Raw genomic sequence first — 22,031 nt, 5'->3', positions numbered from 1 at the left:
GGTTACTACGCAGTTTGAATATTTCTTTATTAACTAAGGAATGTGTGAAATAAAAATGGCAATGTTTGAAACTAAACAATTAAGTTGAATTAAATGATTTATGTACTGCATTACAGTATTCATCTGCTATTTTGAGTACAAAAGTAATGATATTTTAGATATAACAAAAATGTATAGAATTGATATCCTTTTTAAATGAGTCATGGTAGATCCTTTCATTTAAGAACGGATTCAAGTCTTGGATGACGTCGTTGTGGAATATTGTGGACATTGCCAATACGATTAAGTATATTAATTAAGGGTTATAATGATCTTAATCCTTTCTCTGGTAAGATTGGCAGATTGAAATTGCCAAAATGTGTGTAAATTGATAAGGTATTATATAAAAAGGATGGTCAAATGAATAAAATAATATTATTGTTTACCATAGTAAGGTTAACGATTTGTTTTAATACTAGACCATATGGATGGGTAACCTACTGATCATGCTTACATTTTCATTTGATTCTAAATAATGAAAATTGTCGCACCGTGATATACCAGGAAATTATAAATCGTACCAACTTGAAAATACCAGATATCTATGTCTCTCCTAATATATAGTACCAAAGAGATATTTTGACTTTCAAAAATGTAAGTATTCTGTAGTTTCGACAAACGGCTGCGTAATAATTAATTGCAAGATGCTGGTTGATTAAATATTACTTTGATTTAAGCATTACTAAGACAAGGAAAAACAATAATATAAATCTATAGTGTTTCGAAAAAATGTTCAGGCATAAAAAGTAAAGATTCTTTTGAATGTAAATAACTGTACACTATTTGTGTCGGCAAAAAAGCCACTCTCCAAATATTGTACATCCGCCAATTATATTAAATCTGGTAATGTAATATTTTCAACTTGATATTTATTTTATTCATATTCTGCTTATCAATTTTTTTAAATCATTTAAAAAAACAAGTTGTGAAATATGTACACAGAAATTCGTTATTAACTGAATTATAGTTTTACGAATTTTTTATTGTGCCAATTGGTCGTCATTCCGGAGTATCAAATCAGTAAGGCATGATCAATAAAGTCCCTAGGATGATCCATAACCAAATTCGGATCATAAATATTTTGACAACTAACAAAAGTGACGTAATCTGATACAATGTTATAACTCTAAAATATGCACCCTGGTGTTTATGATATCACAGCCAAGAGCCGCTTGTATAATAAATAACATATGCACCTTGTTAATTGATATGTTAAGGCCCGCTTATATATACACATCTATTTATTTATAAAATGAGGTACTATAGGAAAAGGTCGTTATTTTCATAATCATAAGAATAGATTTGTAGAATCAAAATTATCTTTTTATCGTCTGTTGCAAATCTTACGTTATAAAAGTCATTGCCATATGGTTTTCGTTCTTTCATGAATATTTATAAAATAATATCCTACACTTGTTCTTTGAAAGATTTTTTACATGGCATAATGAAAAATAATCAAGTGTTGGCAGAATTCATTCTGATATTGTTCTATTAAAGCTTTAACAACCATTTTTAAAAATACAGACAACCTTATTTTCATGTTTCTCACATAACCACGGACTAAATGACAAAAATCATACAGAAAACTAGAAAATGTCCATTTAAATTTATATTAGGTTACTCTGGCATTAGAGAAAATTTAATAGATATATATTCACTTTGAAAGTCCGATGTTTTACTCCGTAGCAAGAATTAATCTGAATCTTGAATCTTTTTGTATTTTTATTTTATATTCTTGATATGAAATTTATGTATGCATAAGTCAAATTTTCCATGTTATAATCGTAATTTACGTTCAGTATTTATTTATTTAAGTTTCAATAAGCTAACAATTTATGCGGTTTATAAAGTACAATCACCCATTTACGTCACATCCGGTAAGGGAAGTAACTCTTCCTCTTCGCTTTTCGCTTAAATGAAAGGGTATATACAAGTGGAATCTTAGTTGAATTATTACCACGATTCACGTACATGCTACACGTACATCAATACTGTAATGAATATCTTGTTTACTCCAATTTCATTCGTACATACGCCTTTCAATTTTTAAAACAAAAACTAAGTTAATTTACTTACACGTTGTTAAGGAAATAAGTATCATTAATTTTATACCAAGATTCAGACAAGTTTGATTGCCTTGTGAACTGTATCTTCTCGCCCTCATAAATATATATATCCTTTGTGGTTCAAAGTCCAGCATTCAACGTCAAATACCTTGCAGTTTTCATCATTTGTAATGACAGAATGATATAACTTGGATGATATGACAAGAAATTACTATAAAGCAAGTTTAACATTACTCGCTCAAGAGAAACTCATCTTATAAAATATGATTTAAAGTCTAGTTGATGTGAATATGAACAATTCGTATGCGTACATTTAAAAGAATATACTTACGCATTAAATTTGCACAACAATATCGTCGCTCACAAACATACTCAATTAAATAATATGAGCGATTTTCACTTATAAATTGTGTTAAAATTGCTCTCGTGGGGTCTTTAACTTTTAGATTTTTTTTCTCAATATCCTTTTGATTTCAGTGAATGCATCTCAACAAGTTGTCATTTTGTTCAGTTTCTAATGGTGCCAGTTACGGGTATTCTGTAAAAAAAACATATAATTTATATTGAATTTTGCTGTTTATAGCACCACCATTTGCTCTGGAATGGTAAAAGAAATGGAAATCAATTACAATGGCTCATAATATTAAATATGATAAAGTAAAATATATACTTATATTCGAAATTAAATTGTTTGACATAGCGCTTTATGTCATTGATTTGACATTTCTGAATCCTTGAAACTGAATTTATATTGAACAATTTTTATTCCTCTTAAGGGAAATTAAATAGCAAAGGCATGCATAATTGTGATGTTATGCATGGCACGTATATTCCAATTAACGTCACACCATAATGTATACTGTACATATATTTATACTAACGTTCCCTTTTTTTCAAACAACATACATGGTGGTTAAAGAAAATCGTTGCACGGCGGCTGTTACAGGCAATGCAACAACTCTTATCATATCAGAGAAGTTCATAGTACGATTTATTTAGCTTATACAGCTGGCAGTAAGAGACAATCTTGCAATTTTATTTATTTATTTATCTTCGTATTTATGGACGTTTGCTACGACTTTCATATAAACGTACAGAAACTCGATCACCAGATTTTGTCTGGAATTTTTTCCGTTTTCATGTTCTAAATTCATGCAATAATTTAATAAATCCTGAAAAAGGGTTCCATTCCGTCCGTTAACTGTAGCAAATGGCTAAAATTAACAAATAACTTGGATTTTCTATTACAAAATGGCAAATCTAACGGATACTGTAGGAAGCGTTTAAACAGACCTTTTTCTAAAGATAAACTAAAATAATGCTCAAATTCATTGACTGTCATGTTGATCTTGTTTTTCATATTTGATAAAACGTACGGAAGCATTTGCGTCAGTTGATATATAATTCTTGAAATAGAAACGTCATAGCTTTTGACGAAATCATTCTTTGATGCATTAATCGGAATGCGTTTGTATTCCAATATTAATGGATGCTATGTATTTACCAACCGTGTAATTTGGCGACAAACATCAAGTCTGTTATTTTTATATTAAATCTCTTTTTTTCGCCTTTATTAATGAAATGTTTTAATTAAATCTATTTTAGTACATCAGTTTTAAATAAATCAACTTTTTAGGGTGTGTATATTGTCAATTATAATCGGAAAGACATTCTCTCTTTAATTCCACAAACGGAAAGAAATTGAATACTTTAAAAGCTTCGCATTCTCTTACCTACAATTAGCCTCGGCAATTCTTGTTAAAGAAGATAAAACGAAGCAGCAGGGGTGTTATTTAAAGACAATTATATCAGTACGGGCTCACATTTGAATTTATGTTAGACATTCTTTGAATACCTCAATAGTTCCTGACATACAGCCGTAAAAAATAAATTGTTGCACGAATAGAGTTAATAACATTAGCTTGCATTTAATGGCGCGTTTTTATTGGCATTAAGTATGTCTAAACCTGATGTGGGATTTGACAATCCTAGCACAGAGAGTGTTTTACAAAGAAGTCACGTGGTAATGACGTTGTAAGAATGTTTCCAATTGCTATGATTCTCGGCGCAATGTTCTAAGTATTTAAGCGCGGCTTTCTATTTTATATTGGTTATTTTATATTAGTTTGTCGGAATTGCTAGGAAAAGGGGAAGAAAAGATGAGTATTCAGGACTTTGTTTTACTGGTTTTAACGTTTTGCTCAATACCAACAGTAACACATGCTGATAGTATAGATGGTGGTTCGCTAGAAAAAATAGGTCCAAACTGGGAAAAGAGGGAAGATAGGCCTAACCGGCTGGGATACTTAGAGTCCGTTTTATCAGATTTATCGAGGTATGAACTTAACAAAGCAAACGAGAATTCATATACTGATATTTATAAACGTCGTCCAGGCTGGGGGAAAAGAAGCTTTTCCGACGACTTAGAACTTAATAAGAGAAGACCGGGATGGGGGAAAAGAACATATACAAATGATTTTGAAACATTTGAAGAAAAAAGAGCTCCTGGTTGGGGGAAAAGAAGCTACGGTCCTGAATTGTCGAATGATGTTAACGATGAAGAAATTATAAAGCGTAGACCTGGATGGGGCAAAAGAAGCGAGTATAACGAATTTGAAGCCACAAAAAGACGACCAGGTTGGGGGAAAAGAGCTCCCGGATGGGGAAAAAGATCCAGTGATTGCCAAACTGTTATCAATGACATACGTGTTTTACGCATGAAAATTGCCATGGTAAGTAAAAATGTTATTTATCTGACTGTACATTTTTTGCATATATATTTTTAAATGAAACATTTATAATTCAAAGACAAAAGTAACATTCAAGCTTTTGCAATTTCAATTGGTTTTAATATATATACCAATATTTTTCTTTTTGGAAAATTGCACTGGTTAAAAATGCAAGACTTAATCAACGTTTGTTGTTTTTACCATTTTACACTGTTTTTTATACAATTATCGTGATTTTAGAGCCTTTAAAGACTATATCGCGAACTTCAAGGACAGTCTCGTAAAGATTATTTACTTAGACAATTAATGTTGCATTACCTACTGAGCATTTATCGTAAACTGTAAGTTTTCTTTGATATTGCGTCAAAGTTGTCTAAACATTTAAAAGAAAAAACTGTATCATATAAATACTGGGCCAAATTAAAGAGGAGTAAGATTCTAATTTTCAGCTATTCAGTGAATATTCATAATCTCAGTTTCATTTTCTTAAAAGAAATATTAAAACATATATTCGCGATATGTTATCTATTTCGACTTCGCTTTGAAATTATCAGTTTAAGGTATAATTTTCATTATGCAATTGCAGTGTTATTTAGTTACAATGTTCATAATTTCTAAATCCTGGATTAAAGATATGTGTGTTCTTTTCTTAAAAAGGGACTGCAAAACATGAAATAATTGTTATCATCAGTGAATGTAGGAACATATAGAAATGTATCATCAAATAAAATAGTTCCATGAATGCAAAAAGTTGTCATAAATATATAATATTTGATATTATTAATGATATGCAACTCAGAATATAGTTGATATGATATGTTTATTTCACAAAATTATTTATCACCTTGTTTTAGACATATTGCTCTGTATATTTAACTATGGGAACAAATATCACTTTTGACATGGATATAACACTGCATTTATAGAACAGATTGAAACTTGAAAATTTACTTTATTTCGAGTAAATTAGGAATTTGAAATAAAGCAAGCATTAATGGAAAGGCGATTTCTTACAGCAAACGAGATTCGATTTAATTTTTTACTAGAAATCAGAAGCTAAGCTTTAAATGACTTAACTCGATTAGTACCCGACAAGTTCTTATCATTTTGTCAACATTAATAGGGTCAAAAATGTCAAAATGTACTTAGTTTTGTTAATTGTACAATCGTCTTTCACATTTGAATCTTTGCTTGTGAGATTGTGATGTCTAAATTAAGTGAACATATCGCAGATTATATATCATATAAATTTTTATGTGAATGATGAACAATAACTACCACTAAACATGTGCCGTTACGTTCTCATTAAGTAACTGTTGGCTTGAATTTAAATTGAGTCACTTCTAACTTCTAGATAATCATTTCAGAACATAAGTTGGTATTATCATGACATATATTGTAGAAACTTAATCTTTTAACTAAGCCTCAACTAAACATTACCCTTTTTGGCTGAAATGTCTTTAAGAAAAACGGGTCCTAGATAGTTTGCAGACAATGTTTAAGAGAATCATCATACTAGACAAATAAGCTAAAACGATGTTGTTTTATAGATTATTTCGCATTAGTTAATACTTATTACCATTAACACACACACTACAATAATTGCCATTGCGGTAATATGAGGCATATCTCTATGCATTAAAGATTGCCAGCAAAAATAGTTCAGAAAAGATAATACCAGCTGTTTGAAACTGCGTAATAAAACATAGCTTTATTTTTGCATAGTAATGAAATGAGAACCCTTTTTCATTTACTTTGTTACATGTCAGTGCTGTAAAAAAGTACTGATATAATCTTAAGATTATATTTAAGTGTTCACATAAAGCGCCGTACATCATAAATTAAATTGTTGTAATTTTACAGAAACATTCATAGACGTAGGGCGCGGTCTGCAGCAAGCCTAATATTCGTTAAATGAACCGCGTCACGACCAAACCAACATAATGGGTTTGCGACCAGCATGGATCCAGACCAGCCTGCGCATTCGCGCAGTCTGATCAGGATCCATGCTGTTCGCTTACCAACTCTATTACAAGTAGTGAAACTGATAGCGAACAGCATGGATCCTGATCAGACTGCGTGGATGCGCAGGCTGGTCTGGATCCATGCTGGTCGCAAACCCACTATGTTGGTTTTGTTGTGACGCGGCTCAAATATTATTTTAAATTCATGTACGCGTATTTAATGTACATCCATTTGGATTGTAAAGCTATTGTTTAAAATCTAATGAGAACAAATACGGAATGCCTAGAACGAATAAAAATGTATTTTTGATAGCAGCGAAATATTTTGTTCATACATGTAAACAGAACAAAATGTATGTATGTTATATTTCATAAATATTCTTGTGTACAAATCCTTCAAGAAAAGCCAAACGGGTTATGAAGTTAACTTCGTTTTACAAATTTCAAATGTTAAGAAATCATTTCATTAAGTATAGCTGTATACATTTTATCATCTTAAACGAGTTTGACACCTCACTTCACTTTCATCCGATTAAATCTGTTAGACACGCATATTTTTATACAGAAATCAATTTAAATTGTACAGTGACATAAGCAGGCAATGATATTGAAAGAAAGAGTATTGAAAAAAGAAAGCAAGAAAACTGTTTCCAAAAAAGATTAATATTGCATTTGTAAACGAGTGTAATCAAACATTCTCTGTATTGAGATGATGCACCCAAGGTATTTCTTAAGATGTTATTTTAAATATACACTATGCACATCCTCGTAAAATATTTGAATCACAGAAATTATTGAAATCTGTTAAATTCTTATCGGACATGTCTAATTTGAATAACGAAATGAATAAACTATGTATTGGGACAAAAGTTTCTTTTAAAATAAACGCAATGTTCATATTGTGGCCACCTATAGTGTACATAACATATCTATTTTCTGTGAAGTCAAAATATGTTAATTTTATATTTACAAAGAGACTGTATAGTGATTATCAATATTTCTGGTATCAAATTTGAGCATAGTATATCTTAAACTCATATAGATTTAACATTTACATATAATCTAACGTGGTGATGATATTCACCTTTATAGTGATGTTCATAATAATTTTCCCTTTTTTGCCGTGATTGTGGTGTATATATATAGTTACATATAGCTTTTAATACTTTCATAGGGATAGAAAACAGAAAATAAGCACAATTGTGTTTTATATCATAATATTACCATCAAACTATTTACTGACATAAATATATATTTAATTGACATAGGTAATGTGTGTTAAGTCTTCAGAATGCGTCAATATATGCCATTATTCCCGCAAGCAATAATAAATCTGTATATATGAACACATTTATTCATGAAGTATAAAGGAAAACTTCCTATGAGACAAGAGCTATTTCTACCAATTTCCAAGGTGATCAATTTGTTAAAAGCATAAATATCTCATTAGACACATTAACGCAAATAAATTCTATCATTAAGAAGACTTCAGTGCATTTTGTAATCAATTAAATTTCCACATATTCCTTAGTAAGAAAAATGTCATTTGAGATATGAAAACGTTTCTTGCTATAATAATAAGATGAATGTTAACGAACTGAACGTTCATCTGTCGGCATATTGTTTTTCAAATAAATAAGTAAAATGATTAAAAAGTATTAAAATTCCTATAATGTTAGGAAGGCGAGAACTGCCATGAGACGATTTCTTTTTGTGATACCTGATACATTTTGAACAATATCACAAGGTTAAAACATATAATTTGAGAGAGCATATTCAATTCACACTCGTGATCTTTTTTAAACTATATTTCTTTTCAGAAGAATCATTTATTTTAATATATTATTTTTAAAAATGATAGCTGATTTCTGTTTTAATTTTTATATCATTTTAAAGTGACATTGTGTTCGTTAGTATTCAGCATGCAATAAATTTATTTATAATTTTAATTTATAATGACAAATGTTTATGATAAAATATAAAAACTGCCAAAAATAAGAATTCCCCCACTCTTTTAATAAAATGAACATAACCGAATTATTTCCGGAGGAAATTTATAAATTTTACGTGGGTTAAAAGTTTTATTCACTTTTCGGGTGACGTTTATCATAAAAACTGAAAACAACTTTGACAAAACGTTAAGTTATTTTAATTTTACCAGAACACTCGATGATCGGGCATAACGACACTTTAATTTTCTTTCATGAACATATTTGTATACACATTATACCGCTTATTTCTTATTGTAAAGAAGGAACATGAATAATTTGTTATAATGAACAGGTTCATTGGGGGCAAAAAGAATAACCCTTCATTATTTGTCCGCAAATTGCTGAAATAAAATACAAAAAAATAACTGCTACGTTCTGAACAAATGACGTTAATAAAAAGATGCAATTCAAATGAACGTATTGACATTGAAAGAGTGATTTGAAATCATAGTGCAATTGCACACTTGCATACAATTATGAAGAAAGAAAAGCAAATACGTGTATGCATGGTATTTTCATTTGAAACTATTATCATTATAATATAACATCTAACGCTGCCATTGCCTATAGTATTCACTTTTATCGTTTAGTTTCCTCTATATTTGCAACATCTAATATTGTAATATAGAGCAAGTCCATTCCTATTGTTCCGTCTTTATTTGCTAGATTAATTGTCTATTTAAACAGTATTTTAGAACAATATAAATCATTCAATATACCTAAAACTAAAATGGTAGATATTCGTTGCTTATAAAACATGCAAACGTACTTTATTTTCTTTTGTTCAGAATTTTAACTTTATTTTCATTTTATTGAAAAGAAGATCTGCAAACAAAGTGATTCCTCGGAAGCACTAATCACAACAAAATTACATGAATATTGCAGACTCGGTTTGATTGAGTCTGCACATGAGGAATTATGAATAAGTGCAACATCCCTCACGTCCCCTAGCACCGGCTTGAGCGGTACTCAAGAGCATTACTCAATTCAAAACACTTAATAGTACTGGCATCGATGATCCCGGAGGACAAGAAAAATATAACAACACTGAAGTGAAGAACGGGGCATCTTTTTACAGCTGCCACACAGCACTTGACACCTGCTGTTGTATAAAAATCAAATCTGGAGTTAAAGTGAAAACCCACTTTAATTTAAGCACAACATAGCACTGCTCATAACATGACTTAAATCAATATACAATCTTTATATTAACTTAAAACTTGTATATGTTCAGCCAGCTAAAATAAATATAGATAATTGCTTATTAATTTAAATGAAATTTCGAATACATCTATTTCTCTGTAACAGAAATGTTATGATATATTTTGAAAGATTGTATTGGATTTCGATATACGACAAGAGGTTTAGTGTAGCTAAAGCTTAAGTTAAAACGTTTAGAAAATATATTTCAATTGGTATATTCAGATTCATTTTTTTATTGTGTCGATAAAAGCCATTTTATTTAATCCAGGTATAGTTTCGAAACAAATTATTAAAAAACAGACTGAACTTCGTAAAACCATATGAACTAGCCTGTGGGCGGCAGCGTGGTGTAGTGGTTAACGCGTCATACAGGTAACTAAAGGATTGCGGGCGCCTGGGTTCGAACTTATCAGAGGCAATCGGTTGTTTCCGTAAGCAAAAAAGTTTGCACACATTGCTTATAGGTTCGAACACAGTACAACTAAAATAAATTGATATAAACTAACCTAACTCTACTTCTCGAATACAATGCTTCTAAAAAAATCAAACTATAATTTAATCTAATCTTATTCCTTTACAACGATGATTTGACAGACTGGTAAATTTTTTTAATTATTTGATAAGCTTCAAATGATGCATTTGAGAGTTAACATTATTAAGATCTTTTCCCACAAACAATTATCTTTATTTGCTTGGTTTTAACACCATTGTCAACACAGTTTGGTTAAAAATTTCGGAGGCTGTTCACCTAATCTTTTTTTTCGGTTAACTTACCAGTACTAAACAATTTCCTGACATGATTTCTACATAAGCTATGAGAGACAAATGGTCGAAAGACTAAATTATTATGGAGGAAAATGTCTCTCCCAAGGTTTGTACCAGCTGCCCTCGGAATAACAATCCGATACTTCTCGCATTTGGCTAAGCCAGGAGTCACAATATCAATATACCCTCAATGTAATGTCACGGTCTTAAATGACTGTTATTCTACTCTCAAATTGTTTAATGATATAATTAAAGTTTTGATGTCAGAAACTTTATCCCTCACTTAGTAACGGCGGTCCTTTGACTGCATTAGAGGCTTTCATTTAGCTGCATTTAGCGATTCAAATGAGGAATGCGAGAACGTACTTGCAATTACTGTAATAATATTTACGAATCGTCAAAATAATTCTATTTAACTGGAAGATTGATTGAAATTTACACACGCTTGGTTTTAGAATCATATCACTTGCTACAAGACGCACTTATGTCTTATTATGAAGCTCGTACAGTCTGTGAATCGCATCCAGGGAACGTTTTATAACTCGCCTATTGCTTTTTTAGCATTTAGGCATTCAATATCTAGTGCAAAGTGCTTTTTCTGTTTCAAGGTAATTGCAACATTCGTGTAATGGTTTAATGCCAAATGATTTTATTCATATTAAACATAACTGCACTAGGGTATTATAAGTAAAACGTTTACCAAAAAAAACTAATATGAATAGGAAGGATATAGTAATTCAAAGTTTTACTGTGTTGTATGTAACATAGTCCTTAACCTTGAATATAAAAAAGTACTTTTAAATGACATTTAAAGGTATTGTGGCATATAACGTCACAACTAGCTGTCACCGTTGTCATTTCATATTGCTCACACGGAGGACTTTGTACATTTGTCTGACTCTTAATTGTGATCAGAGGATCACATCAGTAATAATGCAGTGTATGTTATCACAGCCCAGTATATAAAATATAAAGTGCCTTGAGATTTACAAAAAAAATTCCTTGCGTCTAAGCAAGTATTATACCAGTACGTTTGTTACTCATCGAACTTCAGCCTTTACCTAAGATCTCAGTTCGAGTCTTACTTTGAGCCACGACTATGCACCGTCATATGAATCTAGTTTTAACTATTTCCATTATCTAAACATATTAGTGATTGAGTTGGAAGAGCTTAATTGACAGTTGAGCTTTAGTAGATATGACTTAGTAAATTATTATCACTATAAAAGAAAATGAAAAATATTACGAATGCTTAAACGACGTCGGCACACCACAAACACTTACGTGTGCAACGTAAAACCTTTTGTACATTGGGAATATTGTATATAAAATGGCTGTTTCCTCAGCGCTTATTCCTGCCATTACCAAATGTCCATATAAGAATGAATAAATCGAAATATCTCAAAATAAGTTTGGCAAAAAATAGGCAAAATTAAAAGAAAAATTAAAATATAAACATGCTATTTTAAAACTGATATCGATATAAATATTTTGTGTTAATGTTAAATTTAGCACTGTTCAGTGATATATTTTTTATACATATTTCGTCAGTAGGAACGATTTCATGCGGGCGCCTCACTTACACCAACACAATAAACATGGAGGACAACGACAATATCGCATTTTACTTGAAATAATGTGTGGGCTTTTTTTTCGTGTACTCGATAATATTTTTGCCAGCATAAGTTTCATTTTGTACACTAGTACTTGGTGATAATATTTGCTCACATTTGATTCTTTGATTTGCCTGCTTCTATCTTGTGTTAGTTTTATAAACACTGTATTCAATTGGTTTGGGTAATAATGCATTTAATTATTACATTTATTTTCTTTATTTTTTGTTTCATGTCTGATGTCTATTTCAAATGTATTTATTTTGAAAGATGTTGACTTCTTTCGAACACCAGTAAGTTCTTTCATGTTATCTCGCTCATCGCAAATACAAAATAGAGTGTAGTAATCGGATGAAGATAATTATCATGTTTTATCGTTACATTTGACATGATAATACGTTTGTGGGACTATGGGCACATAGGATCACTAATAGTAAGGTCATACCGTCTTAATCTTAATATCAATTTTCAGCTCTTCGACAAAATCTATGATTAACCTTAAGGACAATCTAAGTGTTTAATACATACTTCACATCTTCGTTAATTTTATACTGCCCCCCTCTTTAATTACAGGTTGTTTATGAACAATTTTTATTCAGCTATTAGCATCTTCCCATTAATAGTACTTACTTTAAATACAACTTATGATTTTTATATATGTAACTTCTAAAATGGTCCTCGTACGTGCAGTTAACTCTTAACAATAAAACGGGGATGTAATTACGTTTTATTACCATTGTTTGTATTGGTTTCAGTATAAAAAAGCCAATCCAGTATTCATTGACCTTTATCTTTATTTGGAATCGTATTATCATGTTGTCACGCTTGCTTGTAAATACAATTAAATTACGCTGAAGCTATTAATCACTTGAATACATTTTACCATATTTTCGTACTTATTAACAAAAAACATTTTAATGGAAGAGAAAACTATTTTCTAGGAGCTTGTTTGCAGGCACGAAAAAAAGGAAACAATAATCAAATAAAAATTTTATTTCATGGTTTTTGAGAAGGTTAGTCTGTTTCTCAAGAGACAAAAAAGTGATAAATGCCAGACAATCATCTCGAAATACGTTTATACCGATTTTTTATAATAATATTATCCATTCACAGCTTGAAATATTAACTACAAATGCTAAACATTGCTGTCAAACTCGTACAATTTATTCAAACTGCTTGGATTATTATGACTTTTTCTGCCGCTGTTTGTGATACAGCTCTATATTCGTGTGTAAAACTCATTTAAAAAGCTTGATAAAAATTACTGTTATTCACTTTTTTGCAGGTTATATTCAAATTATCAAACCATATTAAGCATTTTATTTCATCCTTGAAAAGATAATGAAATGTCAAAAAATCCAATTCTTTAAAAGAATGTTATATATATAACGGTATATCGGCCTCCAAGCTTATATTTATCTTATGATGTAAAGGTTTAATTGTTCTCTTAATTTATATAAGTTGGGGAAACACATGGACCTTCGAATAAAGTTCACGGCGCAAAAAAATGAAATAAAACCTCGGTTAAGTGGTGAATATCTTAACATTTTCTTTAAAACAACATGCATACAATGCACATTTCAAGCTTGCATAATGAATCACTAATCATTCGTTACATTTTACCTAACCATAAATAGTTTACACAAAGTCAGTAAAAGACAAGGAGAGTGCTTAATAAGCAGAGGTTATTGTTTGTTATTGAAAGAAAATCTATTCAAAAATGACAAAAAAATATTTTCAAATTAATCAACCGAATTTGGGTTGTTGTACAGCAACCAAAAGTCACATGATTTCGAAATTCTGTTTAAAATGACTTTAAGTACCAGAAATTGGAATAATAACTGATTATTTTGTAGACCACTTTTTATTGTACGAACATTCTGTAAGCTGCAGATTTCATAACTATGAAAGAAACCTTTTAATTTGTTGTTTTGCTTAACTGGTATTTATCTTGTTCAGTTAGCAACGATTAGCTTGCTCAGTTTAATACTGGATATTAAATAGTGTAAAGAGGAGATCCCTAAGGTTACCCGACAGAACAAAATTCACAGGCAGTTCATTACCAGCAGTGTTAAATGTTGAGATACATTGAAATAAATACTAATCAATGAAAATTATAAGTATATCAGTTACCTTCTATATATGCTCAAGTCAGAAAATTAAGTATGTATAGGAGAGGATACAATGAGCTATTGTAGCCCTCGGTCCAAGTCCTTTCTGCTTAAATTGTTAATTATTAACATGTATATATTACCTTGAATAAAAATATGTTTAAACAAAGTATGTATTGTTTGTACGGATTAAGTTGCTCTTCTCTATTTCTTTTTGTAAAAACAAGGAAGGAACATTGTACACAAATAACTTATGACAACGAACATGTTTTATCTTATACTAGCAGTCCCGGAAATTTATAGTATTTGTATTGATTCTGTGATATCACATGACGGCTCAATCTTCAGAGGAATTCCTGACACAATGTCACTGAGAGCAATTGTCAAGGAGATATCAATAACGTTTTAGGATTATTGTGAATCTTTCCTTGATGAGTTAATCGTTTGCCGCCTTCAGCTGACCGGTCCTGTCATGTTACGGTTTAGATTACTTGACGATTACTATGAAAACAATGCAATTCAAATGACAAGAGTGTTGATCAAGAATATTGACGTAAAATGTATGTATGAAGATCACAATTTAGTACTGAGAATTAAATCAACAGTAATTATATTTATAATCAAGGATAATGCAGTCTAATCTAGATTTAAGTGTTTATTAGGTTATCTTTGATGTGTAGCGTCGACATTGCAAATGATATTTAATGCTGCCGTTTTATTTTGTAAAGCTCTATGAATAATTGTATGTAACTGAATCTGTTTCAATTACTGTTCTGTAAACAAACTAATGAACTGTTTACCTGTTGCCGTTTGCTTGCTAACTTTTATTAATTTATATTCACATCAACCCTCTATAGCATGTGACATGTGCTAACGCATGTGAGCAATTTGATAACGAGTTTCGATCAACAAATCGCATATAAACTTTTAAATGCTTTGTATGCAAAAAAAATGGTTTCGTATAAAAGAGACAGTTTACTTGGACATATTTTATTAGTGTACATTCCTTAAACAAACCAACAATTATTCAACAAAGACGAGCAATTTAAATGATTCTCTTAGCATTAAATAAATATAAATTTTTATCGTTGGTATGACAATGCAAATCTAGAATAGAACATTTATAGGGAAATCGTATTTTATTCTTACACATCAAAGCAATTTTATTTCAGTTTAAGCATTTCCCTGTTGAATTTGATATTGAACATGTCTGATTTAAGTTTAGTCTGGTAATCGCTTGTTTCGGGAAACTTAAGTGGAAACATGATACTGTCTGGTCAAACTAATTGAAGTGCAGACTTACTTAAATCTGTACATTAGCCATGATAGTATCTCTACTAGAGGGTTCATATTTTTTATGACATAAGAACACTCAAATATGGATAGTCTGATTCCGTGTCAATAATCCATTTAACTCTCATTATAATGGATTAACACCAAACAAGAAAACTTGTTCAAAAATAAATACATATTTTTTTAACTGATGTAGGATTATAGAAAACGTTAGATGACATAGAAAACACAACGGAATGTAAGTATTTAAACTCATTACTCAAGCCCAACCCTTTTCAGAAAAAATAATATCAAATGATAAACAAAGCCAATTTTCGTTTAGTGAAGCCATTTATTTTGTTGATAATCACCGATGTTTATCAAGTTTCGAAAATCAAACTAATAAAAAGTTGAAACAGTATTTTAGATTAGGCATTAATGATTATTGTTATTCACACGCAGGTAAATGAAAGTGCAAATAAACAAAATGAGAAGAAAAAAATATTTTCTGTAAAGTTGAAACTAATTAAGCCACTTAAATGTGTTATGGTGTATTTTATTTCAAAGGATAGTAAAACATGTTCTGATATTAAAACCAAAATGGTTCTTTGCGATTTTAATACACTTTATAAAAGCTTTAAAAGAAAAAAGTAAAATAACAATAACCTACGTTTTAAATTTTTTTATCTGTACAAAACTTCCTTCATATAAAAAAATAGTTTTGGTTCAAGGTCACTGAATTACGCAAAATATTCTTCACTGTGACATGCCAGTCGTAAAGATTAATTTAAAGGGCCTCTTATCAAATCCGGTAATCTTCCTGATGTCTCGAGTGTTCTTTTTATGCCGTGTTCTTGTCATTTATCGGTGCTGATTAACTTTGCATGTATGTGAATGGTACTCTTTTTTCGGGCATGGGCAAATTTTATCATCTCAATAACACATAAAATGTCCCCAAATGCTCTCAAATAGACATAAAACACACATAAAATCCGTTGACAATAAGAAGACAAGGAAGGGATCATTTAATCAGTTGTTTAAATTTACTAACTTCATCAGCGTCAGTTTGCAACACTAGATTACGATCTTATTGGATATCTTTTATACTCTGTAGAGAAATAAAATAAGTAAAAAATTCTATTTGGTTTGTTTTAGATTATAAATTTTCCACTTGGAAATCTGTTAATTAACATTGTTGAGTCAGTCGAAATTAAAAGTAATGAAGGAGTGAAAAAATCAAAATCTGTACTTCATGATTGAAATTCTTGAAATCTTAGATACGTTTAAGTATCATGATCATATGGATTTCACTGCGAAGCAAAATGAAAATCATAAATACATATATTTGTAAAATTGAGATGCACTGCTAACAAATCAATCTGTGAAAATTTGTAAACTCGTTTTGTTTGAGTTATTGTGTAGGTATACCTTGAAATGAAAACGTAAAACTTAAACTGAATAATCATTAAATACTTAAGCAGTAGACGAATTGTTATCCAAACGTGATTTTTAGCCTTTATTCGTAAATCTTTATTTTTTGAACAGAAATCGAATTTGCACAAAGCTTTCTCAGCAAAATTTATGATATCAATCATTGTCTTGGTGAATCGCAATCCCTATCTTTTTCAAGCAGTCAGAGTTCTCCGAAGATGTCGAATTGAACACAAATGAGTTACATATTCTCATCTTTAAATAGGTGAGGATGCTAGTATTCGATTATCGAACTTACAGTGAATATTTCTTTGTCAAACAGTTTCCTCTTGAATAACTTGATCTTGCACAGGTTCATGAAAGATTTTACCGAGTAAACTTACTTGCAGAGCGTTTGTCTCAGATACATTCACAACCATAGGAATAGTTAGAAAGTGCAATATTATGTATCATTATATTGTAATGATTGATTTTAAGTATTTTAGTTGCTTATCGTATAAAAAAACAGAAAACAGCGCTGAATTATGAGTTGTTTAAAATAAAGGTAGCAAAAATGTAAACAAAAAGCATTATGATTTGCATGTATAATACTAAATCATTTTAATTGTCCTAATTGTCAAAATGCAAAAGATTGTTCAGTTATATAGCCAATTTGTAAGGTATGGATTAAAAAATAAAAGCTTGTAGAAATAAAAAATAGCAATTTTTGAAGCTTGATTAGCCTAACAAGAAAATGAACATATATTATAAGATTTTATTAACTCATTTGTATAATTCTTCACTAACTTACTTTAGACTTAACAATTTCTGCGACTAGAAATATATCAATATGCTGTTAAACTCTAACATACAAAGAAGGATTGAATGTGCATCGTTTCTGACGATCTCCGTAGAATTCAATCGTCTTCACATATTCTATAATTTATTTTTGATTTTCTTTATTTCAAACGTTAACACTAAATAGAATGAGTCCATATGTATAATCTAATATAAACAAATTGAATATCAAATAAGCTAATAATTTTCCATTGGCGTGATAATATAGCATATCACTCAGAATATCTATGGTATAATTTGATAAAAAAAAAGTTTTGAGGCAAAGGGAAAGAAAAACATTTCATACAGAATAGGGCGGTACGAGCCATTACTTTTCATGCTTGAATGCATAATTTTTTCACCGGCCAATCCCTGTTTTGTGGGCAGATATTTTTGTCATTTTTCTAAGTCTTTGACGTAAACCCTGAATAATTGTAAAGTTATATATATAATTTCCGTAAATAGACAATAAAGACATTTACATAAATAGTAATTAGGCAATTTTAAGTAGGAAGGTATAAACTAAAATAGTTCACATGTGGCAGATGGTTTGATGTTACTCTTTAGCGCATGACTTCTGTATTATTATATGTTGTATATGTGATATGTGGGTTGAAGGAAAATAAAAACAGCTTTGTAATCTACTTGATTTAAATGGCTTGTTGGAGAGTTTAATGGACTAATAGAACATTATTTGATGCCCAGTGGAATCATTACGTGTGATATTGAGTGATAACAGTTAATAAAGATGTTACAATATAATCGACTTTTTAGGATATAACCTGCTACATTTATGTCGCCTGCAAGAAAGGTAGTAGATACATACTTATGTAAGTGAACTAGGTCAATGCATACTTACGTAAATGAACTTGGTCAATACGTACTTACGTAACAAGTTTATATTCAGAACAATAAAGAAACAATAAAGTATGTTTTCATCCGTTGAAAATAGTTTTAATTATTTTATAAAGTGGTAAGACAGACAAATTGTTGGAACAAAAAAAAAAAAAAAAAAAATATTTGTAGAACATTTTTTCTTGATTGAAACAGGTATCTGTTATGTTTGGTCAAACAGAAAGTAAAGGAGATGAAGCATACATATTTTGATACACAATTATTGTAAGCATAGATATAAAACTGCAAATATTTTGAAATTAAACATTTGAAAAATATGACCAGACAGAAAATGGAGAAAAAGAGTACAAGTTAGAGAAAAAAGAGTTGTAATAACAAAAGGTCTGCAATATTTGGTATGTTTCTATACTATAATATCCATAACATATTAATAGTGTCCTAGGTGGAACTATAAAATCCTTTTCTTCTGGTGTTTGTTTGTTGTTGTTGTTGATAATGGTGTCGTTTGTTGTTTTTTTTTTCTAGTTTTGTTTTGTTTTTTCCCTGTAAAAGTCCCTAAAAGTGATGCATTACACCCTGATTCAAGATCTCAGTATGTTTTGATATTATAGAATATGAACATACCAAATATTGCAGCTTTATAGTTTTTACAATATGTCTTTCTATCTGGTTTCGCAGTTTCTCTATTACTAAACGAGATTTGTAATAACATTGTTATCATTTCTGTTTCAAAAATATACAAACCAGCCGTAAGTAACAATATTTAAAGTTCAACTTTTTCTAATTCATTCTTTCAAACCTTGAACATCTTTTTATTAATTTATTTTGTTAACCACAATCAATCATTCTTTTTATAGGATAAGATTATCTAACTATGGCAGGTTTTGCATTGTTTTATAAATATATCATTACAAAAGGTCAAATAATGTCTTTAGAAATGAATTATTCAGTAGATGTCATGTGAAATGTCCTCGTAAAACTTTCTTAACTGCTGTCAAATATAAAAATATTCACAATCTTAATCTTATAAACATATCAAACTGCTTTTTATTCCCACGGCGCACCGAGCTCTGCTCATGGGAAATTCTCGTAAATACGATTTGACTAAACAGGTTAAGCTCGGCGTTGTAGCAGCATTGGCAAATTATCAGAGAGTATTGGCAATCATCCAGGAAAATAACATGTCATATGAGACGCATTGAATTGAATGACAAATGATTCTATGAAATAAATCTGCACAGCATTTTAATTCGTTACTTAGGGTTTTTTTTATTCAAACATACTTAAACTAAACATAAATAGATAAACATACATGAAAAAGGAATGAGAACATCGTGATTGTTAATAACTTTTTGTAGGTTTTTAAGATTCATTGGAAACTTCTCTATCACTTCTCTATCAGTATAAGCAAGACATAATTTGTTTCAATGTTTCATTTCAGTTAACAGAAGATCTACCCGAAGCTTGTCCATCTGTGCTCATAGGGGAAGATGATGACATTAACAACAGCTAGACAATCAGTGAGATTTGTAACAAGCAAAGAGAAAGAAGGGACTCAGGGGGAGGATACTCTTACTATATATTTACTGTTATGATATCTAACTCAACATTTGTATTTGTTTGGTATTTCTTTAAGCTAACAACGTGAAAAAATATTAACAACGTGACTAAAATATAAACAATGAATAGTTGTTTCATAAATATTTGTAACTAGGACTAAAGAAATGAATACCAGTTAAAAAAGCATGACAGGACAGTACAATCCTTTCGGAATTCTTAATTTACTTGACTTTATCTAAAATATGCATCTTTGTTTTCATGACACTCGTGATTCAATCTTTTTTATTAATAATAGATCTTTTTTTATTAATAATAGTACCGCAAGTTTGAAAAAATTAAATCAAATCATAAAAACCAAATAAAAGATGAAATGACTTATTTGAATGATAAGGATATTTTGAACATGATATGTGGCATTGTTAAATAATCAAAGAAATTTGTATATGTAAATACAGCTGATTATGTATTCATTTTGATTTAAATCTGAGTCAATAAAAATAATAAATACCACTAATCTCAACTAGTTTTTAACCAAACAGTATGAAATGTGTAATGTCATTTTAAGGATTTGAATGTACAGTTTGTGAGTATTAAAGAAGGATAAAAAGTAAAGATACACAAAAACCTGTTTTCAATTTAGTTTGTTTTGCGTTGTCTTATTAAGTACTGTTATTGTAAATGAGGATTGTATTGTATGCATGTGGGTTAATTCAGATTTTTTGTATACATGTAGTTCTATAAGCTTTCTATCATATTTTTGTTTACATAACTCGCCAAATGATTCGTCAAAGAAAGAATACTAGTTATTACAGTAATTTTTTATTCTTTATTGTAGTCACAAACTTTGTTGAAAGGTTTTAGGTATCAGTAACTACTTTGTTTTTTCCTTTTGCATGCGTAACAATATACTAACTGAATTGTCAAGACATGGACCATTTCTTTCCCAGCGGATATCAATATACTAACTGAATTGTCAAGACATGGACCATTTCTTTCCCAGCGGATATCAATATACTTAAAACACACAGTTTATTCTTATCTTTTTATTTGTTAAAGTTCTTAATAAATCCTCGACAATGATATATTTATTGACAATCAGCACATTGTAGAATAGTGGAATGATATGATTAAATGGTTATAAAGAATCATACGTTATCTCCAGTTTTGATGGAGGGAAATGGATAACAATGTTCAATATCAGTATGTTTAATGGTATTGAAGTAATCTTTTGGGATTTGCTTTTACTGCAATAAAATATAACAAACGTTTATTGTTATCTTGATTCATTAGACGATATGCTACATGAATTTCATCGATTACTTTCGTTAATCTTGGATAAAACAGTAAACAATATATAAGTTCAGATAAAGAACCAAAACAATACAGGGTTATTTTAAGCGGTTTCATAGAGGCATACGGCATAAATGCTGGATTTGATCTGTTTACTACGAGAAATTGTCAGGTTAACGAGCGAATGCTTAGCAGACATTTCAACAATCTTATCAATTACAAAAGTTAAACAAATATAGATGATAAATTTCCTCAGGGCTAGTATGATTGGTCAAAATTGATTCGTAAATGATTGGTATATTAAATATAAAGAATATAAATAACTA

General features: G+C 30.0%; 1 protein-coding gene across 1 annotated transcript; it reads left to right on the top strand.

The window, feature by feature from the left end:
• Nucleotides 1-4,203: 4,203 nt before the first annotated feature.
• Nucleotides 4,204-21,683, top strand: LOC132713916 (APGW-amide-related neuropeptide-like). Its single transcript, XM_060696623.1, has 2 exons — nt 4,204-4,837; nt 20,297-21,683. Exons 1-2 carry the CDS (start codon nt 4,265-4,267, stop codon nt 20,366-20,368), a joined length of 645 nt encoding a protein of 214 aa, XP_060552606.1. The 5' UTR covers nt 4,204-4,264; the 3' UTR covers nt 20,369-21,683.
• Nucleotides 21,684-22,031: the final 348 nt, after the last annotated feature.

The sequence above is a fragment of the Ruditapes philippinarum genome, unplaced genomic scaffold, assembly GCF_026571515.1.
Source record: "Ruditapes philippinarum isolate M1 unplaced genomic scaffold, ASM2657151v2 ctg6567_1_1_1_1, whole genome shotgun sequence".
Taxonomy (NCBI): domain Eukaryota; kingdom Metazoa; phylum Mollusca; class Bivalvia; order Venerida; family Veneridae; genus Ruditapes; species Ruditapes philippinarum.
Note: the sequence above shows the minus strand (reverse complement) of the source record. Positions and strands in the feature narration are given on the sequence as shown.